Source organism: Sciurus vulgaris (genome assembly GCF_902686455.1).
Source record: "Sciurus vulgaris genome assembly, chromosome: 5".
Lineage (NCBI taxonomy): Eukaryota > Metazoa > Chordata > Mammalia > Rodentia > Sciuridae > Sciurus > Sciurus vulgaris.
This window is the reverse complement of record NC_136465.1, coordinates 296788-324060: the sequence shown is the minus strand read 5'-3', so window position 1 is coordinate 324060 and position 27273 is coordinate 296788. Positions and strand designations below refer to the sequence as shown.

The following is a 27273-nucleotide window of genomic DNA, read 5'->3' as shown; positions in this document are numbered from 1 at the left end:
TGGAGAATATCATGCTAAGTGAGATAAGCCAATCTCAAAAAGCCAAAGGACGAATGATATCGCTAATAAGTGGAGGATGACACATAATGGGGGGGAGGGAAGGGTTAGTGTTAGGGTTAGAGTTAGGGTTAGGGAGGGGGGCAAGTATGGAGGAAGGAAGTACTGTATAGAGGGTAAAGAGGGGTGAGAGTGGTGGGGGGAAGGGAAAAAATAACAGAATGAATCAAACAACATTACTCTATGTAAATTTATGATTACACAAATGGTACGCCTTTACGCCATGTACAAACAGAGAAACAACATGTATCCCATTTGTTTACAATAAAAAAAAAAAAAAAGAATATCAGGTGTCCACAGGTTTATTAGGTCTTCCATGATAACCATTTTGTTGTCTCATTATGCACCATCTCTTTATTCTGTTCAATTCTTTCTCTGAAAAAACTTCTTCTAGTTTTCCCATTAGACATAGTGATGCAATGCCACAAAAAGTAGATCCTCCATGAGATTCAAGTCCAGCTCCCTGTGCAAGCCCATTGTCATAGGACATGCTTCTTCTAATATAGGTGATGGCCTTTTTCATATCCATACCTGACCAGTTATTCAGCATATAGCAAATACAGGAAGCACAATACACAGATCGCATGTCATTTTCACTGCCTTCGGGTACAGCACAAAAACTCCCATCTTCCAGCTGAAGGGCTCTTAAGCCTGCTAAGCAAGCTTCTTTATTTACTCTGCTTAAGTCATCTCCAAGAATAACTAAGCATGAAAGGCCAGTGCAGGTCATTGCTGTGTGGCCACTATCATAAGGATGAGCTGTTCCAGGATTCATTGATGGATCGAAAGGATACCCAGGTATGAAGAGCCTCGGAAACCACGCGATTTAGCTTTGATCTCGCTGTCTTCTGTGGGAAGGACCTGAAGGGAGTGAATCCATCTATTGTATCATCTTTGTTCACCACATCTGAGGAGTCCAACATGTCCAACCCGGGGAGCGCAAAAAATGCCGCGGTTAACCTGCTGGTCTCCAGCGAGGAGTAGCGCTCGGCAGGACCTGAAGGCAGCGCGGGGAGAACCGCACGCGCCTGTCCCGCAGGAAATCCAGCCGCTGCCTTCACCGCTCCAGGGGCCGCTCATCCCCCGCGGCTGCCGTGCTGCTCCGGCCAAGTAAGTATTTCTGTTTTATGAAAAGTGAGCTTAGGGTGTAGGGAACATTAGGGTAATACCAATTTTGGGGTGGGGCTATGTTTCAGGTTAGTGTACAAAAATCTTTATTAAGAGAAATGAATATTTATAAGAATAAATGCAGAAAAATATGTAGAAAACATGAGTGTACATTTTTACCATATTCGTTTAATATAAGTCATAAGAGTAATTTTTTTCACCTCTGAGTCAGTTGCACAGGTAGATCACATATATACATCTATAAGAATATCTTAATAATTACTGAGTTTCCATTTTTAAGATGGATTCCCTATCTCTTTAGTAATAGTTTCTCATTAGGTATTTGTAATCTACATGATTCTGTTTCTGAAAGCTGTTTGATCGGTTAGTTCAGTTAAATAACCTTGAGAAAAGAAATTCAATTTGATTTCAGTATTTATCTCATATAATACTCAGTTGAATCTCAACAGGCAGGCCCAGCAATCCCAGAGTCAGCCTCTCGCCCCACAGGTCAGATCCCCAACTTCCTTGGAATACGTTTTGCCAAGAAATAACATTATCCTTTGTGATTAGATTTCCACGTAAGCTCAGTAAGCCTATTTAACTTATAATATAATGAATGCCTGTGGTACCATTCTGCTTTTGGGTACCAGTTGATGTAAAGACAGATGAGAAGGTTGAATGTCCATTGTCACTGTTGAGAATTTAGTTGTTATTCTGATTCTGGATTCCATCAATGAAGCATTCCCCACTCCTAAGACTGTTTTGGGTTTTTCTTTTGGCCTTAGTACAGAGGAATTTGACACAAAGGTTATAAATCTGGGTATGTTCTTATCCCAGATATTCAGTGGCCCTTTTAGATTAGAAGCGTGTTGTTGTATTGTTTCCTTGATAATTTCCTCTCCTTCATTTTCTATCTTTTCTAGTATAATATTCTAGAAAAGTGTATACCTGATATTCAGATGTTGTAACTGCCACAAATCACACCTTTTTCTTATGTCTTTTATTTTTTTATGGCTTGGTCATTTTCATCTATTGTCTGGGAGATTTTTCTCAGCCTTCGTCTTTTACCCTTCCTGCTTTGTGTTTTATCTCTGTCATCCCATTTCAGTGTTTTGGAGCTGAGTAGGAGGAGAGGACTAGAGTTGCCAACATTCATTATGGATAGAGTCAGTTTCCCCATTTACATCATGGTGTTTACATATGGCACCTCAATTGTGCCTAGGGTTCAGTTACCCAAGGACCTAATGTCTACTCTCTGCAGAAACTCTTTCTCCGTCTGGCACTGGGGAAGCTGTCAGGAGCTTGTGGGGAGGGAGTGTTCTCAGCAGCCCTCCTGCTGAGGTGAAGACCCAATCCTCCCCTCCTTCCTAACTCCCTGGGATACCTCCAGAGTATATCTCCTTATATTTGATGTGCTCCTCTGCCACACTTTCTGGCTTCCAATCCATATTGCTTTTATCTGGTCTTGCACATGCCCTATGAGGGTCCAGATCCTTTACCTTCCCTTCAGTAGGGCCACAGGAAGAGGTATAGTAAATGTATCTGTTCCTCTTGTACCTTGATTTTTATCCTTTCCATATGTAATTATTAGACTTAATAATTTCATTCATGTCCACTTGCTGCATTCGCAGAACTCCTTCCCTACATGTTTTCAAGAGGCCAGGATGCCTGAGAGTCAGAGCTAGCAGCGAGGCCACGGTCGTCTCTGTCTCTGGCTCTGAGGGCAGCCAGTTCACAGGTAGCTATCTCTCACTGACCTGCTGCCTCACCCAGTTGGCATGGGCAGTTCCAATCTGTGACTGTGCAGCCTCTCCCCTCTTTCAGTTTGATTCCAGGGCCAGGTCACCAATGGGCAGGATGCCACACATGACCAACAAGAGCAATAAGAATGAGTCTTCAACTATCATGCTAAATAAAATAAGCCAATCCCCCCAAAAAAGGCCAGATGTTCTCTCTGATATGTGGATGCTAACACAAAATAAAGGGGCGAGGGGTGGAAATAGAAGTTCATTGGATTGGACAAAGGGGAATGAAGTTCCCTTCATTAGGAAAGACAGAATGAATCGGACATAACTTTGCTACACTAGTATATGAATACGTGATTAGTGTAACTCCACATCATGTCCAACCACAAGAATGGGAGGTTATACTCCATGTATGAATGTCAAAATACATTCTACTATCATGCATAACTATAAAGAACAAAGAAAAAAAAGAATGAAACTCTAGGCTTACATTCCCAAATTCCAACTTCTTACCCAGTCTGTGTAAGGGGCCACTTCAATGAGTCTTGGCATTTTTTCGTTTATACCATTGTAACTGCCTTCCAGTCAAGATCTGAGCCGTGTCTATCTACACATCCTGCCTTCCGGTCAGTTCTCCTCTCCCCGTCTCCAAACCATTATTGTAATCAGTCACCAAAGATTTGTGTTTGCATTTCATGTTAATGGAATAATGCAATATTTTCTGGTCTCTGTCTGGATTCTGTCAATTACCATGTACAGTTTATTTGTTGTTTTGCATTTCATTATATCATAATAATAAATTGAGTTCCATTGTTTTGCTCTCCCACAATTTATTCATTTTTCTTCTGATGGACTTCTGAATTGTTTGTAGTTCCGTACTGTTAAGAATAAGCTACTATGAATATCCTTGTTCTGGTTGAGCACCTCTACTCCAAAAATCTGGAATCCAAAATGCTTACATCTGAAATGTTTTGACTTCAAATATGAAACTACAAGTAGAAAATGCCACACCTTGAGGGCTAGGTTGTGGCTCAGTGGTAGAGCACTTGCCTAGCATGTGTGAGGCGCTGGGTTCAATTCTCAGCACCACATGTAAATAAATGAATAAAATAAAGGTCTGTCAACACCTAAACCAGATTAGAAAAAAGGAAAATGCCACACCTGATGTTATAAGACAGTTCACAGTTAAAATGCAGGCTGACTAAAAATATTGTACAAAATTACCATCAGACTATGTGTATCAGGATTATATGAAACATAAATGAATTTTGTGTTTAGATTCATGTCTCCTCCCCCCCAAGATGTCTGATTAAATCTATGCAAATATTCCACAATCTAAAAAAAAAAAAATCTTAAATCCAAAACACTTCTGCTACCAAATATCTCAGATAAGACAAACTCAATCTGTACACTTTTTTCCAGTGGTCATGTTTTTCTACCCTTGGAAAAAAGACAGGAGTAGAATTATGTGGTCATGAAGTAGATGTATGCTTGAACTTTCTATGAAATTGCCAAGAGTTCTCTGAAATGATTGTACTACTTGACATTCCCACCAGCAGTGCACGAAAGTTCCGTCATCCTTGCCAGGATAAACTAGAATCTAACACAGTGCTCTCTCACTGAGCTATCTCCCCAGCTCTTGTGAATCTTATATATTCCAGCCATTCTAACACATGGGAAGTGATACCTTTTTTAATTTTCATTTTCCAATTGATTACTGCTTTTTGTTACCTTTTTATTTGTGCTATTGTCTGTTTATATTTCTTAATGTCTTTTCATCTTTTGCCCATTTAAAAGATCAGATTGTCTTTTTATTTTTTTATTTTTTTTTACAGAAATTCAGCAACAAAACACATATCTTTTTTTTTTTTTATTGTAAACCAATTGGATACATTTTGATTCTTTGTACATGGAGTAAAGGCATACCATTCGTGTAATCATAAATTTACACAGGGCAATGTTGTTTGATTCATTCTGCCATTTATTCCCCCTTCCCCCCCACCGCAACCACCCCTCTTTTCCCTCTATACACTCCTTCCTTCCTCCATTCTTCCCCCCCTCCCTAACCCTAAACCTAACCCTAACCCTAACGCTAACCCCTGCCACCCCCCATTATATGTCATCATCCACTTATCAGTGAGATCATTCGTCCTTTGGTTTTTTGAGATTGGCTTATCTCACTTAGCATGATATTCTCCAATTTCATCCATTTGCCTGCAAATGCCATAATTTTATCATTCTTTATAGCTGAATAATATTCCATTGTATATATATACCACAGTTTCTTTATCCATTCATCAATTGAAGGGCATCTAGGTTGGTTCCACAATCTGGCTATGGTGAATTGAGCAGCTATGAATATTGATGTGGCTGTATCTCTGTAGTATGCTGCTTTTAAGTCCTTTGGGTATAGGCCAAGGAGTGGGATAGCTGGGTCAAATGGTGGTTCCATTCCAAGCTTTCTGAGGAGTCTCCACACTGCTTTCCAGAGTGGCTGCACTAATTTGCAACCCCACCAGCAATGTATGAGTGTACCTTTTTCCCCACATCCTCTCCAACACCTATTGTTGCTTGTGTTCTTGATAATCGCCATTCTAATTGGGGTGAGATGGAATCTTAGTGTAGTTTTGATTTCCATTTCTCTTATTACTAAAGATGGTGAACATTTTTTTATTTCTCTGTTGATTGCTTGTAGATCTTCTTCTGTGAACTGTCTGTTGATTTCCTTAGCCCATTTGTTGATTGGGTTATTTCTATTCTTGGTGTAGAGCTTTTTGAGTTCTTTATATATTCTGGAAATTAGTGCTCTATCTGAAGTATGAGTGGCAAAGATTTTCTCCCACTTCGTAGACTCTCTCTTCACATTGCTGATAGTTTCCTTTGGTGAGAGAAAGCTTTTTAGTTTGAATCTATCCCAGTTGTTGATTCTTGCTTTTATTTCTTGTGCTATGGGTGTCCTGTTAAGGAAGTCTGATTCTAAGCCGACATGTTGAAGATTTGGACCTACTTTTTCTTCCATAAGATGCAGGGTCTCTGGTCTGATTCCGATGTCCTTGCTCCATTGTGAGTTGAGTTTTGTGCAGGGTGAGAGATAGGGGTTTAGTTTCATTTTGTTGCATATGGTTTTCCAGTTTTCCCAGCACCATTTGTTGAAGAGGCTATCTTTTCTCCATTGTATGCTTTTGGCACCTTTGTCTAGTATGAGAAAATTGTATTTATTTGGGTTTGTGTCCGTGTCCTCTCTTCTGTACCATTGATCTACCTGTGTATTTTGGTACCAATACCATGCCGTTTTCGTTACTATTGCTTTGTAGTAGAGTTGAAGATCTGGTATTGCGATGCCCGCTGCTTCGCTCTTTCTGCTGAGGATTGCTTTAGCTATTTTGAGTTTCTTATTCTTCCAGATGAATTTCATAATTGCTTGCTCTATTTCTGTAAGGTACATCATTGGGATTTTAATTGGAATTGCATTGAATCTGTATAGCACTTTAGGTAGTATGGCCATTTTGACAATATTATTTCTGCCTATCCAAGAACATGGGAGATCTTTCCATCTTCTAAGGTTTTCTTTAATTTCTTTCTTTAGTGTTCTGTAGTTCTCATTGTAGAGGTCTTTCACCTCTTTTGTGAGATTGATTCCCAAGTATTTTATTTTTTTGGATGCTATTATGAATGGGGTAGTTTTCCTAACTTCTCTTTCTGAAGATTCATCACTTATGTATAAAAATGCGTTGGATTTATGGGCATTGATCTTGTAACCTGCTACTTTACTGAATTCACTTATGAGTTCTAAGAGTTTTATGGTGGAATTTCCAGGTTTCTCTAAATATATAATCATGTCATCAGCGAACAGGGATAGTCTGAGTTCCTCTTTTCCTATTCGTATCCCTTTAATTTCTTTGGTCTGTCTAATTGCTCTGGCTAGAGTTTTGAGGACGATGTTGAATAGAAGTGGTGAAAGAGGGCATCCCTGCCTTGTTCCAGTTTTTAGGGGGAATGCTTTCAGTTTTTCACCATTTAGAATGATATTAGCCATGGGCTTAGCATAAATGGCCTTTACAATGTTAAGGAATGTTCCCACTATCTCTATTTTTTCTAGTGTTTTGAGCATGAAGGGGTGTTGTATTTTATCGAATGCTTTTTCTGCATCTATTGAAATAATCGTGTGATTCTTAACTTTAAGTCTGCTGATATGGTGAATGACATTTATTGATTTCTGGATGTTGACCCAACCTTGCATCCCTGGGATAAAACCCACTTGATCATGGTGCACTATCTTTTTAATATATTTTTGGATGCGATTCACTAAAATTTTGTTGAGAATTTTTGTGTCGATGTTCATTAAGGATATTGGTCTGAAGTTTTCTTTCCTCGATGTGTCTCTGTCTGGTTTAGGTATCAGGGTGATACTGGCTTCATAGAATGAGTTTGGGAGGGTTCCCTCCTCTTCTATTTTATGGAATACTTTGAGAAGTATTGGAATGAGCTCTTCTTTAAAGGTTTTGTAGAACTCGGCTGAGAATCCATCTGGTCCCGGACTTTTCTTTGTTGGTAGGCTTTTGATGACCTCTTCTATTTCATTGCTTGAAATTGATTTATTTAAGTTGTGTATGCCTCCTGGTTCAGTTTAGATAATTCATATGTCTCTAGAAACCTGCTGATGTCTTCGAGGTTTTCTATTTCGTTGGAGTATAGATTTTCAAAATAGCTTCTAATTATGTTTTGTATTTCACTCGTGTCTTTTGTGATATTTCCTTGTTCATTCTGAATTTTAGTAATTTGAGTTTTCTCCCTCTTTCTCTTTGTTAGTGTGGCTAAGTGTTTATCAATTTTGTTTATTTTTTCAAAGAACCAACTATTTATTTTGTTGATTTTTCTGATTGTTTCTTTTGTTTCAATTTCGTTGATTTCGGCTCTGATTTTAACTATTTCCTTTCTTCTGCTTTTTGGTGTTGGTGTGCTCTTCTTTTTCTAGGGCTGTGAGCTGTAGTTAAGTCGTTTATTTGTTGATTTTTACTTCTTTTTTTGAATGCGCCCCATGAAATAAATCTTCCTCTAAGTACTGCTTTCATAGTGTCCCAGAGATTTTGATATGATGTGTCTTTGTTCTCGTTTACTTCTAAGAATTTTTTTATTTCCCTCCTGATGTTTTCTGTTATCCATTCATCATATAATAGCATATTATTTAATCTCCAGGTATTGGAGAAATTTCTGTTTTTTATTCTTTCATTTATTTCTAATTTCAATCCATTATGATCTGATCTCTATCTTCTTGTATTTGCTAACAGTAGCTTTGTGGCATAAAATATGGTCTATTTTAGAGAAGGATCCATGTGCTGCTGAGAAGAAAGTGTATTCGCTCTTTGTTGGATGGTATATTCTATATATGTCCGTTAATTCCAAATTGTTGATTGTGTTATTGAGATCTATGGTTTCTTGATTCAATTTTTGTTTGGAAGATCTATCCAGTGGTGAGAGAGGTGTGTTAAAATCACCTACTATTATTGTGTTGTGGTCTATTTGATTTCTGGAATTGAGGATTTGTTTGACGTACATGGATGAGCCAATGTTCGGGGCATAGATATTTATAATCGTTATGTCTTGCTGATTTATGCTTCCCTTAAGCAGTATGAAATGTCCTTCTTTATCCCTTCTGACTAGTTTTGGCTTGAAGTCCACATTATGTGAAATGAGGATGGATACTCCAGCTTTTTTGCTGTGTCCATGTGCATGGTATGTTTTTTCCCATCCTTTCACCTTTAGTCTATGGATATCTCTTTCTATGAGATGAGTCTCTTGCAGGCAGCATATTGTTAGATTTCTTTTTAATCCAATCTGCCAGTCTATGTCTTTTGATTGATGAGTTCAGGCCATTAACATTCAGGGTTATTATTGTGATATGATTTGTATCCCCAGTCATTTGACTCATTTTTGTTTTTTGACATAATTTGGTTTCTTCTTTATTTGGCTATTGCTTTAGGCTAGTTCCTCCTGTTACTGATTTGCATCATTGTTTTTCATCTCTTCCTCATGGACTATTTTGCTGAGAATGTTCTGTAATGCTGGCTTTCTTTTTGTAAATTCCTTTAGCTTTTATCTATCATGGAAGGATCTTATTTTGTCGTCAAATCTGAAAAGTTTTGCTGGGTATAGGATTCTTGGCTGGCATCCGTTTTCTTTCAGGGCTTGGTAAATGTTGTTCCAGGCCCTTCTATCTTTCAGGGTCTGGATTGAAAAATCTGCTGATATTCTTATTGGTTTCCCCCTGAATGTAATTTGATTCTTTTCTCTAGCGGCCTTTAAAATTCTGTCTTTATTTTATATGTTAGGTATTTTCATAATAATGTGCCTTGGTGTGGGTCTGTGTAATTTTGTATATTTGGAGTCCTATAAGCCTCTTGTACGTGGTTTTCCATTTCATTCTTCAGATTTGGGAAATTTTCTGATATTATTTCATTGAATAGATTGTTCATTCCTTTGGTTTGTTTCTCTAAGCCTTCCTCAATCCCAATAATTCTTAAATTTGGCCTTTTCATGATATTCTATAACTCTTATAGATCCTGTTCATGATTTCTTACCATCTTCTCTGTGTGGTCAACTTTGTTTTCAAGATTAAATATTTTGTCTTCAGTGTCTGAGGTTCTGTCTTCCAGGTGTTCTATTGTATTGGATGTGTTTTCTATGGAGTTTTTAACTTGGTTTATTGTTTCCTTCATTTCAAGGATTTCTGTTTGTTTGTTTGTTTTCAGTATCTCTAACTCTTTATTGAAATGATCTTTTGCTTTCTGTATTTAACTGTTGATTGGTGGGATCATTTAATGCCTGCATTTGCTCTTTCATCTCCTCCTTCAATGCCTGCATTTGCTCTTTCATCTCCTCGTTTGCTTCCATGATTGTTTTAATCATGTACGTTCTGAACTCCCTTTCTGACATTTCTTCTGCTGTCATTGAGTTTTATTGATATAGTATCTAGGTTTGTTTGGGACATTTTCTTCCCTTGTTTTATCATATTGGTCAGATACCAGTGGGACTCTGAGATATTGCAGATTTCCTCTTTGGCTTATAGTGTCCCTGTAGATTTCCAGTATATCACCTCCCAGCCTTCAGTAGCCTGAAGTCTTGGAGGAACTTGATAATGCAGTGCTTCTAAAGAAAGCTGCCCCTAGCCCGCTACTGGGTCCAGGGCTGGGGGCTGGCTCTGTGCGGAAAGGCTCTCACTGGGTGGCCTGCTCCCAGAAGCTGGCTGTGGAAGGAGCCTGCTGCCGGAGGGAGCAGGGCTCCTCGGGGAAGACTCTAGCTCTCCTGCCCTGCTCTGAGAAGCTGCCCCTGTCCGGGCCTGCTGCCCGGGCTGAGCTTCACCCAGTGGGAGAGACTCACCCCGTAGCTCTATGTTGGTCCGAGTCTCTCAATGCCTCCCCTTCTTGAATCCTGGGTTCTGGAGTGACGGGAGATGCAGTCACCCTCTAGTCCGCCATCTTGGATCCTCCAAAACAGATATCTCACAGTTCTGGAGGCTGGAAAGTGGAAGATCAAGTTGCTGGCAGGTTAGGTTTCCGGTGAGAGGCACAGTCTCCTTCTGATGTGGTGCTTTATTGCTGGGTCCTTTGGAGGCGAGGAATGATGTGCCCTCACACAGCAGAAGGATGTCCAGGCAAGAGAGCTGAGGCTGTGTGAAGACTCTTTCATTCAAGAGCGTCTTTTTATTATTAATTTTAGTAAGTCTTTACACATCTTGAATACAAGTCCTTTGCCATATATAATTATTATGAATATTATTTTTTCCAGTGTTGCTTACTCATTTTTAATCAACATTTTGAAGAGCAAAAAGTGTTAATTTTTATAAAGTTTCATTTATCAATTGTTTTCATTTATCATCTGTGCTTTTTGCATCCCCTCTAAGAAATTTTTTTGTCCACCTCCAGGAAATGGAGATAGTCTTCTGTTTCTTTCCAAGAACATTTATCACTCAGGTTTCCCATTTCAAATCAGTTCTGGAGTCTGCAGGTAGATAGACTTGTGACTTTTTCTTTTTCCCCCCATAGTAATATCCAGTTTTTCCAGTGCTTTTAAAATAACAACAACTTCCTCGGAGTAAATATATGAGATTATCTTCATGAAATTCAAGCATCTGTCCCAAAATTGAAGGACATGAGTTCACATGTATGTATTTTAAAAAATCAGACTATCAAGTTGCACAGAGAAACTCTTACAAATTATCTGGGCATCATGGTGTAAGCCTGTAATCCCAGCAACTTGGAAGGCTGAGACAAGGAGGATCATAAGTTCAAAGATAGCCTTAGCAACTTAGACCCTATCTTAAAATTTAATAACAGGGGAGAGGGGGTTTAGCTCAGTGGTCAGGGTCCCCAGGTTGAGTCCACAGTACCCACCCCCCCCAAAAAAAAAGAAACTCTTAAAACTTTGTTTGCATTTGCATTATCATAGATTACTTTGGAGAGATTTAACTGCATCCATTATATTGCATACAGTATTGTTGACTCTTGCACTTAACTCTCAGGATTTATGACTGGAGGTCGCCCTGGCCTCCACAGCATGACTGGACATTTAAGGAATATTTGCTATATTTCACTGGGCCTTTCTAACTGTTTTGCTGGAAAGGTTTTTATATTTTATCATCTGCCATCTCACCAGAAATGGAAACCTCTAATGGAGGAATATTTAACCCTGACTGATTAGCTGGTTAATTGAGCAAATGATAGTCTGCAATAGGCTCGGTAGCAGCGAGTCCCATGGCCTGTCTTACTCTCTCAATATTCAGTAGATATGAGGTGTCCCCCAAAAGCCCATGAGTGAGACCATGCAAGAATTTTCAAAGATGAGATTATATTTTAAGAGGTGTAACCTTATCGGTGTATTAATCCAGTGATATGGATTCCCTGGGTGGTAACTGTAGACAGGTACAATGTGGCTGGAGGAGAGGGTCACTGGAGGCAAGTGTTGGGGATTTATATTTTGTACCTGGTGAGTGGAGCCTTCTTTCTCTGCTTCCTCTCTGTCGTGTCCTGAGTTGCTTTTCTCCTCTACACCCTTCTGCCATGATGATCCACCTCACCTGGGGCCCAGTACTAAGATGTCTGGAACCATGAGCCAGAATAAACTTTTTCTCCTCTAATCGTTCTTGTCAGGTCAACTAACTTAAAACAAGCAGCAAACAAGGATTACATTTTGTCTTTAAGAACAAACACTTCAAACTTTGAGTGTTTAGATATTTGTGCTTTCTAGGAAATATTATTATGAAGAGGGAAGTGCCTTTGAAATGGTTTGGCTCTGCAGTTGTGTGTGGTGGCATTGTGTGACAAAGCTGGTAGATAAGAATTCGAAACTCAAGTGGGAATATTTTGTGAGATGATAAAATTCTGGATATGGCACCATTTGCCATATTAGTCATTCCATTTTAAACGTTCACTATTTCAGTAAAGAGTGGCTCAGAAATCCATACTGCTTGGCATATATTATTCCACTGCTAAGCACTTTGAATTAACAATTACAAGGTGGTGAAACATTTTACTGCACATGAGGTAACTGTAATGAAATTGTAGTGTGAAAGCTGGGTAAGTGAAGATTGATCATGAGTTTGTGGGTTGTGTATGTGCACATGTACACCTGCAGGGATGTGTGCACTTGCACATGTGCGTGTGTGTACATGTACACATTTGCATTTGTGTATGTGCTGAGAAGTTGGACACCAGCATTCATTCAAATCTAATGAAAATCAGAAGGAAAATGAAAGCAATTCTCCTTCTCCACTGAAAGCCTATTTTGATGAATTCCGTGGAAAGGTGGAGAGGTCACTGTGATGTAGTGTGCCCTGGGGCAGAAGTGCTTGACTGTTGTAAGAGGATCTTGTTTGAAGGCTGGAGACGTCCCTTCATGCATTCTTGGCACAGTTTTGGAGGGATTTATACCTCAATTTTATCTCTGCAGAAGAAATTGCTGTGTTCTGTGGTCACATATTTCTATAAATCTAAGTGCTTGAAATATAAGGATACCAAGAAAGAAGAAATGTTGCTAGGACATGCATGTTGGGCCTAATGTCTCCGGTGCCATCCACCAGACTGAATTCCCTACAGTAGCATCTCCACTTATCCCACACAGATATGAAATATTGTTTGTCATTTTCCCTCTGGGAATAATTAACTTAAAATATTTCATATTAAGATAATTGTAGTTATATTGTAGAGTACAATTAAATGTGCAGTGTTTGAGCTAAATTTTAGAACTAATACAGATATATTGTGCTTGGAACTTGTGGTTCTCTGTACAGGATGCCTCCTTACAGAACCTCCCCATAATTAAAAACATGCAGCAAAGGAGCCCTCAAATGCTACTTTTGCCTCACAAGTTGACACAATTTTCCATAAGTACATATATATACTTGTCATTGAGAACTCAGAAAAATGAATTTCTTATCAGTTCCTAGTAGAAATGTCAGTTAGTACAGCCTTCTGGAGGGTAGCTTCATAGCATTATTAAAATATTAGAGTCTGTATCTTTGATCCAATAATTCCTCTCCACATGTTAAATTGACTTGTATCCACAACCTCCAAATGTTGGAGTACCCCAAAACTCACTCCTCAGATTTCTTCTCTCAACCATATCCTCTTACCCGGGAACTTAAAGGGCTTTGTGCCTCCTATATACGTGCATACCTGGGGCTCCTGAACTCGACTCTGCAAGCTCTCTGCAAACTCAGGGATTTTTGTGCTGGAGTAATCTGTAAAGCAGCATTCAAAGGCTGCTTTCCCACTTCGCATCTCAGGGACACGCTGTCCTCTTCCACTTGCTCAAGCCCAAACCAGCAGTCCCCTTCTCCGTGTGTGCGCATGCATTCTATCTCTGACCACCTGCCTTAGCCCTTACCTAACCTTCTGCACCTCTCTCTCTCTCTCTCTCTCTCTCTCTCTCTCTCTATCTCTCTCTCTCTCTCTAGCATCTACTGCCATCAGCATATCCCAAATTGACCCCTTGTCACAGAAAGCCTGTGTTGCTGACCGCCATATTTCCCTACCTCACAGAGGTCCAGCTGTTTGAATTGCTGGGAGCATGTGCCTTGGCAGACCCAGACTTCTATAGGGATGAGCGGAGATGCCGGAGAGGGGTCAGGAGACTAAATGGCAAAGATGGGACAGGCTGCTGTCTGATTCCCTCCCCAACTCTCCGGTTTGCATTAAAATCACTCAACTCTCAGGTGTGGGGTGATGATGATATGTAGCTGGATTGGCAAGGAACATAAGGGAAACAACTGGCTGGCACTACAAGGAACCAGAACAAGGCAGATGCCAGAAAGTGTTGCCTCTGGGTTTACAGATTTATAGGAGGCTTTGGGAAACCACAGTCCTTGTCATTTGAAATCTGAGCCAATTTTATTAATTCTCCAGGAGGCAGAATTGTCTTTTTTGTTATTGTTACTAGGGATCAAACCTAGGGCACTCTACCACTGAGCTATATCCCCAGTCCTTTTTATTTTTTATTTTTGAATGAGGCCTAAGTTGGCACCTCAAACTTGTGATCCTCCTGCCTCAACCTCCCAAATAGCTGGGCTTATAGGGATGTACCATCTTGTGCTAGGTTACTTTTATTTGAGCTGAAAATTAGAAATATAAATCCCCAATAGTTGAAGATGGCTAAATGAACGGTACTGCACTCATAAAATGAAATCCTATTCACCCATTAAAGCCAAAGTGTTAAAGATGTGTGTGGATATTGCCTGTGTCCTTAATACAGGAGAAAGATGAATTACAACCATATGAACAATTTAGTTTAAAATATTCAGTATAGGGGAAAATGAAGTAGACTTTTTAATAGTTGCTATCTTATTGATGGAACTATGGGAAACTTTTATTTTCTTCCTTAGTAAATGACCAGGCTTACTGTAACATTTTCAATGTTTATTGTTGTTATTATTATCTTTTAAGATACTAAAACTGGAAAACCCAGAACTGCTTTTGTTAAAATTGGTTTGAAAAATCCCTGCTAATACTTGTGACCATTACTAAGAAGTGGAGAAACCAAGTGTGGTATGTTCATTTAACAGAATGTTACAAGCTCTTTAAAGCAATGAATTAGTTCAACAAACCTCACTATTAAGGACAATTTGAATGGAAAAATAACTGCAGAATACGTGGACTGTAAGAGCTTCATTTTCCTATAAACACACATGCACAGGACCATACTACTCAGCCTTTAGGAATTCTGACCAGAATTGGGTGTAGCCAGAATCACTTCAGGAAGCTCCAACACCTTTGCATAGTGAGTCTGTCCCCTGGGGTTGGTGTTCCTCCCCTGCTGTTAGATTAAGTCCGGTCACCTAGCTCTAAAAATCACAATATCTGCTCATTTGTCTGTCCTCCCTCTGTTCCTTCAGAAGATTATTTCTGTGGAATGGAGGTCTTGTCTATCATAGTCTTTATAACATCCCTGGTCTCCCCCTTAGAAAGGTGTGACTTCCAAGTGTGTTCAACAGACTACCCCTGAGCTTGTCCCGGACCTAGGTAAAGCCAGGAACCATAGCACCCAGGTGAGGTACCCTCTGAGCTCGCTGTAGCACCCAGATGTGGTACCCTCTGAGCTCGCTGTAGCACCGTAGCACCCAGGTGAGGTACCCTCTGAGCTCGCTGTAGCACCGTAGCACCCAGGTGAGGTACCCTCTGAGCTCGCTGTAGCACCGTAGCACCCAGGTGAGGTACCCTCTGAGCTCGCTGTAGCACTGTAGCACCCAGGTGAGGTACCCTCTGAGCTCGCTGTAGCACCATAGCACCCAGGTGAGGTACCCTCTGAGCTCGCTGTAGCACCCAGGTGAGGTACCCTCTGAGCTCGCTGTAGCACTGTAGCACCCAGGTGAGGTACCCTCTGAGCTCGCTGTAGCACCGTAGCACCCAGGTGAGGTACCCTCTGAGCTCGCTGTAGCACCGTAGCACACAGGTGAGCTACCCTCTGAGCTCGCTGTAGCACCGTAGCACCCAGGTGAGCTACCCTCTGAGCTCGCTGTAGCACCCAGGTGAGCTACCCTCTGAGCTCGCTGTAGCACCGTCGCACCCAGGTGAGCTACCCTCTGAGCTCACTGTAGCACCGTAGCACCCAGGTGAGCTACCCTCTGAGCTCGCTGTAGCACCCAGGTGAGCTACCCTCTGAGCTCGCTGTAGCACCCAGGTGAGGTACCCTCTGAGCTCGCTGTAGCACCGCCAGCAGTTAGAGCCCCAGTGTCCCTCTCCCCTGTGCTGCTACTGCTCCTGTCTTATCAGTACCCTATCTGGTAGCCGTCCTAATGCTGAGCCACATACCAGGGTAAGCCACATCATCCAGTCAGAGCTGTTCTTTAGGGGAGAGATGATTATTCCAGAAATGGAGAAGCTGAGGCTCACACTAGCAGAGCGGCTGGGGTAAACCCTGCCCTAACACAGGAGTGACATTATAGCTTGTACTCATCTTGTATGCAAGGAAGGTTTTGCCTTGTGAAAACGATGCGGCAAGGTTCTGGATTTATAAATTCTGATCAGTTGACTAGAACAATTGATTCCTGGGGACCAGGGGGCCTCAGATCCATCACAGTAATACGAAAGTAACACTGAGAATAACCAATCAGGCAATGATTTATTTAGTAAGCATATTGGGTGATGATTGCAGATTGTGGAATAGCAATGGACACATCCTGCCAAGATTAAGCTCACATTCTACTGGGAGTACATGATAAAAATCTGTGAATAACCACAGAATATGAAAAAATACAATAAAGCTGTGCACAGCACGTGGTTGACTGCAGATGTTTCCAGAGTGTCTGCTAAGAGGAATTTGTAAAGAGATGTCATAGTGCAGGAGGCAGTTACAGAGACACAATTTGAATAAAGCAACCACAGTGGAGAACATCAAGGTACTCAACCCATGGGGACCTAGTGAGAACTGTTCTTAACAGAGGCACCAGGTTGCACAGATTTATTGTTAGGGAGAGTGTGGTATACTGTATCAATGAAGGACGTGCAGTGAGACATGGAGCAAGAGAATGAGCAAGACTGATCACCTGGGTCAGGGGACAGTGAGACCCTGACTTATAGTTCGTTGTTAGGTGACAAACCACTAAGGTCTTCCCTTTGCTCAGGATGGTTAATCATTGACAATAGCCTATGCCCACATTTAGCTATTTAAGTTGAAAATTGAAGATTAAAATTTTTGACAACTTCTGGTCCTGGAATGATGGCTAGGTCATTGGACATTCAGATACAGAGCGTTTCTATCAGGCAGCATACTCTGCTAGACTCTAGTCTATAGAACACAATGGGGCTTGGGAAGCAGTGGGTTGTAGATTACTTTACAATTTGTTGGGGCCCCTGCTATCTGAGAAAAAATGAATTGAGCTACACTATCTAAAGGTCCTTCAGCCAAACTCCACAGGGATCCAGAATCTAAGTTTGATTAGGAAAACATAAAGGTACTGGAAGAAACTATTGGAGAATTCCTTCGCCATAGAGTTTCACACACAACCTAAGGGCATAAAAATAAAGATTGTTAAGTATACTTTTTAAAATTCAAAATTGTATGTTGCCACAAGTTCCATGGAGGCAGAAAACAATGAACTAGAAAAATATGTCAGTATTAGTACTGACAAAGAGTTCATTTCCTTAATATATAAAGAGCTCATGTGTTAATAAGAAAATGACTCCTAGTTCAGAAGAACACTGGACAAAGCAGGGACAGAGGCAATTTAGAGACAGATATACAAATCTCTCAGCACTGAAAAAAAGATACTCTACCTCTGATTATAATAGAAACAAATCTAGAGTGTGCTGGAATCCCATTTTCATCTGTCCCTGTTGTCATGGATCAGAACATTTGTTCATGCCCTGGGTCAGGAGCGGGCAGGTGAGCTGACCTGACTATCTGAAGCCTGAACATGCACCATGGACGTTTTCAGCTCCAAATGCACACACCTGGGATCCAGCAGTTTTACTTTAGCCAGTTTTCTTGTGGAGTAAGTCATGTGCAGGTTATTCATTGTACTGTTGTTCAGAATAAAGAGGGATTTGGAAAGTAAATTTCCACTGGTAGAAAGATGGTGAAATGCTTTTTGGCACACTTGTCCTCTGGAAGCATATCCAGTCACCAAAAGGGATCTGAGCCTCGTCATAACTTATAGAAGGTTTATGAGGCAGTGAGACAGTTTACTTCTGGGAAGAAAGGAATGGTATATGTTTGTTTGTTTGTTTCAGTTAACTCTGATAGCTGCGAGAATCCACAGTACTCAGAAGCATTTGATGCCTTCGGGAGGGGGTCACCCCAGAGCAGAGGCAGAAGGGAGACTTAGCAGACTTGTGTTTTCCCCCTGAACTGAACTGTTGTACTATCAAGTAAATGTCAGGAATAAAATCTTACAAAGGGACCAAGGAAAGATATTATCATATCTACAAAGCAGACATTTTACCACCCACAGACCCTCACAAAGAAAACAGTCCAGTGTGTTTCAGTAAAAACAAAAGTGAACCTAGATCAGGAGGTAGGGGTGATAGGGAAAAGAAGAGAGGTCAGAAACTGGTGAAAGGTCTGGTAATGTAATTGACTGTTGACCATGGTAAGGAAGTAATTATTTTTGTGTGTTTTGTAAAACTTGGAAACCACTGTGACTAAGAGGAGAGCCTTATGGGATTTGGAGAAGAATGGCCAGTTGGTGAGGAGTCACCAGAGCTCTCTCTGGGGAGATGGGCTTGACCTTGACCAGGGCAAGTTGGAAGGCTCTGTGTCTGACGAAAGTTCTGGTGGGTAAACTGTGGTGGGTAGACATCTGTGTAACTCTTCTCATTTTTTTTTATTTTTAAATTTTTTAGTTGTAGATGTACACAATACCTTTATTTTATTTATTTTTTATGTGGTGTTGAGGACTGAACCCAGTGCCTTACATGTGCTAGGCAAGCGCTCTACCACTGAGCCACAACCCCAGCCTCCTCACTTTATTAATTTTAGTGGTAAGTCAAGAGCACGGGTCATTGTAGAGAAGATAACAAAGATGGCTTTCATGTGGTACCAAGGACATAAAGATGCCTGGCCCAGCACGTCATCTGGGTGGAGGTGAAAATTGTAAGCTGCCAAAAGTGAGAGGGGAGGTATGGGTTCCATGGTATCCAGCACTCCTGTTTGCTTGGTGGACAGGGGGAAAGGAACTATGTTCTGTGAACATAGGCAGAGGAGGGTTTCCACTAAACCGAAACTGGAAAGAAGGGGTGGTGGTGGGTTGGGAATAGTGGAAGAGGAAAAATCAGTGGGTCGTGTTCCAAGTAAGCTGTGGGATTAAGTCAGGCCAAGTGGCAGTATCGCAGATGACCTATTGAGCTGCTCAGAGTGTATCCCTTCTTACACTTAGGGAATCAGCCTCACCAGCTCTCTTGTGTATTTTCCTAGGGATACGGCGCTGTTGACTTTCATCAAGCAGAGAATTCACCCCCTTGCCTTCTCCATGTCTCCATCACTCCCCTGGAAGATTAGCAGTCCCCAAAAACTGAGCTCAGTTGTTAAATGCTGCACATATCTGTTTATGGAGTGGAATGGCTAACATTTGGAAGGGTGAAAGTCATTATAACAAATCATTTTTCCCAAAAAAGAATATAGAAAATTAGAACTAGATGTTACTATAGATTACCTGGTCACATTTGCAAACATAGGAGCAGACCAGGACCTTGGGTAACAGTTGCCTACCTTTCCTGGATGCCTCAGATGATGACAGTGTTGTAATTTGCAGCTTAAAAACCTAACTTACAAAGTCAGCATGTGGCTTCCCAGAAGACTCTGTCTCCCTAGCATGTTGTAGTTCAAATTCTTTTTCTTAGATTCATTGTAATTTTCCATTGCATGAATCATCTACTGCTTCACTTCCATGATACCTCCCATATTCATCCCAATAATTAAGTGAACAATGACATTTCTAAGTTCTATTTAACTTTCTTATTAAGACAGATTTTGCTGATTAAAAGGTTCCAAAAATATTCTGTGAAAAACGATCAAATGTTGATGTTATCCAGTAGAGATAGTATACTTGGAAGCATGTCTCCATCTGCCCTTGATTCTAGCAGAGAATGACATAGTAATTAATCAACGGTGATGAATCAGATTAACTAGAATTCTGGCAATTTAGCTTCAAGAGTGTGAAATACATTGATGGAAGACATATTTGAAAATGTTTCAAAGTTTTTACTTTTAATATTTTATACTTAAATATCTTGAAACAAAAAAAATCTTGAAACCATATATTCTATTGTATGTCTCAGTGATTTTGCTTAATCTTTGTTATTGTTTGTTTTAAAATAAAATGCTCATTGTCCTGTGAAACACTAATTGGGATATCCATGCATGTTTGCCACTCATAAGAGAGTCACTTTGCCATATTTTAGATGAAAATGTGAGCATTAAGAAGATTGATACAGTTGGTTCTTCAACATTGAAGAGTGTGAGAGAAAGCAGCCCTCTTACAGTTACCTTTCTAGATGGTACATATAAAAAGCCAGCAAAAGACTGATATCCTTCAAACCAACAATTTCATTTCTAGGAATTTATCTGAAGAAACTAAATGGCCAGATGTGCAAAAGAGCATGCAGCAGGAATAGTCATAGCAACCGTGCAAGATGGGCCTCAGTCTACCTCCATGTGCAGAATAAGAGAAGAGTTAAATTATAATCTATATAAATGTGTAATACATACAGCATGATCCCATGATGATACATATGTGACTGTGTGTTTTTGTGTTTATGTATTTATGCAAGTGTGTATCTGTGTGGGGGTGTTTGTGTGTCTGGGTATCTATGTCTATCTATATGCATCTGTGCACATGTCTATCTGTGTGAGTGCACATACGTGTCTGTGCATGCTTGTCTATGTCTGTGGGTGTATACAGATAGTGTATATGTGTTATCAGAACATATGGAGAAAAAGTTTAGAATAACTGCACCAAAATGTTGAAAGTTTCATTACATGATAACAAATGGTATGTTTTGTGGACTATTTATATTTTCTGTTTCATATTCATGAATTAGTTTTATTTTTTTATCTTATGAAAACTCGGAAGTTTATAAGTAACTTAATGTGTCTTTAGATGATCACAGAGGTTCCTTTCTCCTGGCTACATACATAACTGACTCACTTTTCTGGTAAAATTCCTGGTTTATTAAAATCAGTGTTTATGACAATGGTTAGATTTTATTGAGTTATTTGATATTTTATCTCCATTGAATTTTTTTGGAGAAACAATTCTCATGTTTTCAGGACAAATAAATGTGTTGTTACATCATGTATTATTTACCAGTGCACATTAGTTCTCTTTCTTCTTTACAGATGGTGACATTAAGAGACAGTCTGAACAACGGCGCTATACAGTTAGTTTGCCTCCTGAGGGGTATGTTCCCTGTTTGCCAGAGCCCAGCAGCTGCACGGATTCTGACAATGCCTTCAGTGGTGCAGATGCAGAAGGTAAAATATTGGGGGGTAAGAAAGGGGAACATCTTTGCAGACAAATCTTTATATTCTAGTATCACAAATTAATTATCTAAATTGATAATTAGAGGAATATGGGTAAACATATCATTGTATAACCAACCACATGGTGTACTGAAACATATTTTACAACTATTAAAATGATTATAGGCCAGGCACAGTAGCACAGGCCTATAATCCCAGCAGCTCAGGCAGAAATATCACAAGTTCAAAACCAGCCTCAACAACTTAGCAAGCCCCTGTCTCAAAATAAAATATAAAATAATGACTGGGGATATGGCTCAGTAGTTAAGCATCTCTGGATTCAATCCCCAGTATAAAAAAAAGAAGATTATAAAAGAACTGGTATTTGGGGGCTGGGGTTGTAGCTCAAGTGGTAGAGTGCTTACCTCGCATTTATGAGGAACTGGGTTCGATCCTCAGCACCTCATATAAGTAAATAAAAATCCATTGACAATGAAAAATTCTTAAAAAATAAAAAAAACTGGTAATAATAGAAAAAATACTTAGAATGGAGGAATTTGGAAGTCTAGTATTACATCAAAATGTTAACAGTATTTGTCTTGATTGATAGACTTTTTTTCTTATTTTCCAAGCTTTTCAAAATTTCTGAAAAGTTTATTATCAAGGAATTAAATTATATTGTATCTCTTTTGGAAAAAGATTCATCTATTATAATTACATTTGTTGCATTGTTGTTAATAATGAAAGAAATTCAAGTGTCCACGTATTTAATGGAATTCACTGTTGGAATTAAGGGATGATATTGCATTTTACGTTTGTACTTTAAAATTGAAATGGTGGGCTGGAGTTGTGTCTCAGTCATAGAGCACTTGCCTGGCATGTGTAAGGCACTGGGTTCAATTCTCAGCACCATATATAAATAAAATTTTTTTTAAGTGAAATGGTATTTTTCCCATTTAAACATTTGAAAACTTAAGAGGAATTTAGAGTCTTCAGTTAAAAAAATTTTCCCTAGATGACTTTAGCAAGTATAAACTAAGAAAGTCTACGCTAAACCTTGATTAATTAAGAAAATGCAGTTTTCTAGTACATTAATCTTTCTGGCTTCCTAAAGGATCAGAGACCATAAAACCAGAAGTGAGATAACTAAGGTATATGCATACATTTTTTTTCAAACTTTGTTGAAAAATCTTTGAAATACAATTATTAGGTAATTTCTTTAACTAGAAAGTTTAACTGTGTTCTTATGGACATAAATTACTCTGGTGAGTAAATTCATTATGTACTTAATGTGAATGAGAAAATATGTTGGGTTCAGTCACATGCTGTTGTATGCAGTTGGTTCTTATCCACACATTTTTGTGTGCAATTATTTCACTCATGTCTTTGTCTACATCTACCTGGCGATGTATGCAGCTGGCTCATATGCTGTTGAATATTGTTAGCACTCCTGTGCTATTGTACACAGTTGGCTCTCATCCTTGTGCCATTGTATATAGTTGGCTTCCATTTGTATGCTGGGGTGTACATTTAGCTCTCACTTACTTGCTACTGCATACATTTAATTATGCTGTTGTCCACAATTGTCTCATTTGCATGCTGTTGTACAGCGGACTCTCACTTACCTGCTTTCATATATAGTTGGTTTTCATACACTTGTACACAGTTGGCTCTCAGTCATGCCCTGTTGTATGCAGTTGATTTACTTATTGCTTTTGTACATAGTTGGCTTTCACTTGTGCTCTGCTGTATGCAGGTGGCCATGTGCTGATGTCCCTGTAGGCAGCCTGTGTAAGGGATTCTGGTTGAGAAAGCCTCTCTTTGCTGTGAACAAACAGCACCTCCCAACTGGTTGTTGGGACTAAGCTAGGACAGACTTCTGGAAAATGGAATGATGTTAGTACTAAGTAGAAAAATATTTCTCTTACATAAACTGTTTCTTCATGATCAGGTGTCCTGGTCCCTCAAGTAATTACTTTCTTCCCATGATCTATCTAGCCTATTGCCACCTCCTCCAGGCAGGTTTCTGGGAACAGTTATGGGCTGGTGAGAATTGCTCTAAAAAGAACAGAAGAGGATTGAGTAATTAGGATTCATTACATTTAAATAGTAGTGGCACCCAGGCACATTTAATGGTAACATTATTGAATTTTTGAATCTATTATTACAAGTAACATTTTTAGAAGTTGTTATTCAAAACATCTCTTTTAATTCTTTTTCTCCTCTGTTTCCTGGTCCCTGGGAGCTATAAATATAGGATTTTCTGTTTTCAGAAGGAATGGTGGGTGATGGTCACTGCCAGAGGGTAGGTGGGACCAAGGGCAAGAGGGCTTAGCAGCAGGCCCAGCACCTGTCAGTTACTTCCTTAGATGGGACCTTTTGCACCTGCCGGACCTGAATCCCAACTTTGTGTTTGCCCTCACCATCCAGCACCGTCCTCAGAAGGCCTTTTGGAGCATGAATGGTTGCTGTCTGCTGTATGGAATAGCTCCTACAAGAGGGCCTGTTAGTTAATTTAACAAGTCAGCATGAACTGAAGCCATTAACACAGTTTTTCAGAACAGTTTTAAACAACTTATTAATTAAAGTTGGGCTGGGAAGTTGATATTTTGAATGCTTATAACTCATCTCCAAATGTTTTGATTTGCTTTTTCTTATTATGTGTTTATTTATATGTTTTTAAATTGTAAACCCCATGAAGTAGGCCACTTAAGAACATTTGAAAAGACAAGATTCAAGCAAAGGTATGAATCAGCACTATTTACTTGTGTTACCCATGTCCTCCAAAATGAAAGAATATTCACAGAATCCTGTGCTGTGCTGCATCAGGCTAGGGCAGGGTGCCAAGGGAGGCCTGCTGCCTTCCTGGAGCCTTGAGGCCTTGAGGGGACTTAATAGGAGCCTGCAGCAGGAAGAGTGAGGGCCCAGCATGTCTAGTTCTCTCTGACCACCTCCAAGGGTCATGTGGGAATAAGACGGAAACATCAAAGGGGAGAGAAAGAAGATGTTCTGCATTTCTTCAGTTAAAATTTTAAGCAAAGAGAACATGAGGACTAAGGGTGGAAAAGAAAATGTCAGATTGTCCCTACTTTTCAAAGAAAGGCTTCCAGTTGTTGATTTTATTTGAATTGCCAAATCAACTAATCATCTGGATGGTAACTTCTTAAGACTATGAAAGATAAGACCTGGCTTATGTTTGCCTTTGCTGCTACCATTTCTGGCCCCTGCCAATTTCCCCACGTGTTTGCGCTCAGGATTCTGCCCAAACCTGTTCTGTAAGTACCAGTCCATGGGCAGCTTAGAATGATTGTCCTCAAGACCCCTACCACCCAGGTGCAGCATTGAATCTGTCCTTCACGTTCACATCTGGATTCCTCATGGCTGCTCCTCCGTTGCCTCCGGGAAGCCTTCTTTGAACCCTTAGTCTGAGCCTCTCATGGTAACATCTGCCATAGGCCTGCATTTGGATCTATCAGTCCTGAGCTCCACGAGTCTGCACTGTGTCCTTTGTCCCACTGTCTCTGGTTCCTGGCCTAGTGCCTTGTGAAAAGTCAGAATTCAGTACTTATTAGCTGTATTAAACTTGTTCCAGGGCTTGAGTATATTACAGGACTGTGCTCAGAAGCCAGAACAGGACCCAGATGTCAGTAATTCATTCCACTCTGCCTCCTGTTTTTCAAAGACTCCAGATTTTTTCAGTTATCATTTGTTAGATGGGAAGAATTATAGGAAAGGGAAGTGGCATTGTTAAACCTGAATTCCAGTCTTAAAATGCATAATTTTATGCAAACGTGATTTGTTCTGAGAACTCTCCCCACCTAGGACTGTGGGTTAAATTGCAGCAGAACTGTAGGTAAATGAAGGTTCCTGCTCTTTCCTCTCCCACAGGGCACAATCTCTCTTCATGTTTCAGGTTCTCCAGAAGCCTGTGAACCCTTGGCTACTAGTTCCAGAACAATCCTCTCTACAGATTATACCAACAGAAAGCCTTCCTTTTAGCAGATTTTCTGTGGGAAGTGCACACCAACCTTCTTTAGCATGTTAACTCATTTATTTGGCAGGAACACTGCTTTGCTCATTGTCTTGGGACATCCATAGGATGCTGCCCTACATGAAGTTATATAATCTATTGCAGTGACATTAAAATTCCTCTGGGGTGGTACTGTTTGTCCTCAGAATGCACTGAATCACATCATCTCTGGGTGAATCACCTTACAGGATTTGGGGACTCTGGATGATGTCTAGTAGATACACTAGGTAGAAGCTACAGAGTAGAAAGTGCCCTGTTCTTACTACACTCCAGAAGCATGTCCCTGAGCTGCTTGATTTCTAGAAGGAAGTATCTCTTATCCCCACCATTCCTAAACGGTTACACCAGCCAGAAAAGTGCACGTGGGTGAACTGTCAAGTTTTCGTCCAAAGTTCAACTCTGTGTTGGTGAAAAAGGAGCAGGGCTGCCAGTATTTGAGAGTTCAGTTCAAGGAAAATGCGAATCATTAAATTCATTAGGTTTTGGAAATGTATTCTTTGTATCAAGTCAGAGCACAGGAAAGCCATATACCTGGTTTTTATTACTGTATCTTTCCATAAAAAAAATTATCTTGGAGTTTCATTTTTCTATTCATCTTTTATTGTAGATTAATTAAAGACATGGAGAGCATTTATTGTTTGTTTTTCTTTGCTAATTATAAAACTATCTATTAAGATCTTATTACTTAACTGAGTACAGTGGCGTGCACCTGTAATCCCCGCAGATCAGGAGGCTGAGGCAGGAGAATCTCAAGTTCAAAGTCATCTTCAGCAAAAAGCAAGGTGCTAAGCAACTCAGTGAGATCTAAATAAAATAAAAAATCAAGCTGGGACTGTGGCTCGGTGATCAAGTGCCCCTGAATTCAATCCCTGCTACCCCCCAAAAAAGGAGATCTGATTACTGAGCATTGTACAATCACTAATATTTACATAAAAATTCAGAACAATGTTTGGATTTTATGAACTGGTATACTGCTACTTATTGGATATGAGACATGTTAGTTGTTGATTCCCTTTATTCTTTGGCTGCCAGGAAGCTCAACCTTTAGCCTTTCATTGTTTTCATTCATTTGCAGTTGTTTTCCTGGACCTCTGTTTTCAATGATTCTGCCATTGAATCATGTAACTCATTCTTTTTAGATTAATTTCTTAAGACATTAAGTTTTCTGAGCTACATCTTTCCTCTTTTGGAAGTATACAGAATTATTGGTGTTCAATAATAGTTCTCTTTATTAAATGCCTTTTAGATGTTTGTTAGGCCCTAGTGATATGAAGATGGCAAGCAGGAACCTTGCCTTCCAGATGGTCATACTGGTTGGGGTGGTTCATAATGGAAGCCATCATGGTAGAAGCTGGTGAGCTGTCCGAAGAAGAGGTGATACTGAGGGAACAGGAGGAGGGAGCCCATGAGCTCAGCCTGAAGAAGGCAGAGCAGAGCCTGGAATGCTGACTCCACGTACAAGTCAGCCAGCTGGTGGAAGCAGGACCACACAGAGGACTCACAAGCAAAGGTGTCGAGAAAACCTGTGTTGGTAGAGTGACAAGCTGTGTGTGCTCCACATGGAGGAGGCTAGGTTTGTCCTTTGCCCATTGTGAGTCCAAGGAGCAGCAGGAACTTATCTGTGGCCCAGACCTTTTCACTCTGGGAAATGAATGAGGAGCTCAGTACGTGATAGAGGAAACACAGAACTGCTTTGAAGGGGTTTCCAATGTAGGGGCTGTTAGTCTTGGTGACATTTTGCTAGTACAAGATGAGGGAAAGCCAGGCACGGTGTAGCACACCTACAACCCCCATGGCTGGGGAGACAGAGTTCAGAGCCAGCCTCAGCAACTCTGCAAGGCCCTGAGCAACTCTGCAAGGCAAAGTTATTTAGAAACTCTG

The 27273-nt window shown here is 40.2% G+C and overlaps 1 protein-coding gene and 1 pseudogene across 6 annotated transcripts in view; one reads left to right on the top strand and one right to left on the bottom strand.

Moving 5' to 3' along the window:
• ERICH1 (glutamate rich 1) overlaps positions 1–27273 on the top strand; it is an 83433-nt gene that overhangs the window by 17962 nt on the left and 38198 nt on the right. For 4 of the 5 annotated variants that reach the window (XM_079142917.1, XM_079142914.1, XM_079142916.1 and 1 more), the window contains exon 3: positions 21240–21389. In XM_079142917.1, the coding sequence (XP_078999043.1) occupies positions 21240–21389 (150 nt within the window). The remainder of the gene's footprint in view (positions 1–21239; positions 21390–27273) is intronic. The other variant, XM_079142915.1, reaches the window with a different exon arrangement.
• Positions 340–13687, bottom strand: LOC306661384 (geranylgeranyl transferase type-1 subunit beta-like; annotated as a pseudogene). The gene is made up of 2 exons: positions 13583–13687; positions 340–1177 (listed from the first exon to the last, which is right to left on the bottom strand). The product of its transcript is annotated as a geranylgeranyl transferase type-1 subunit beta-like (transcript).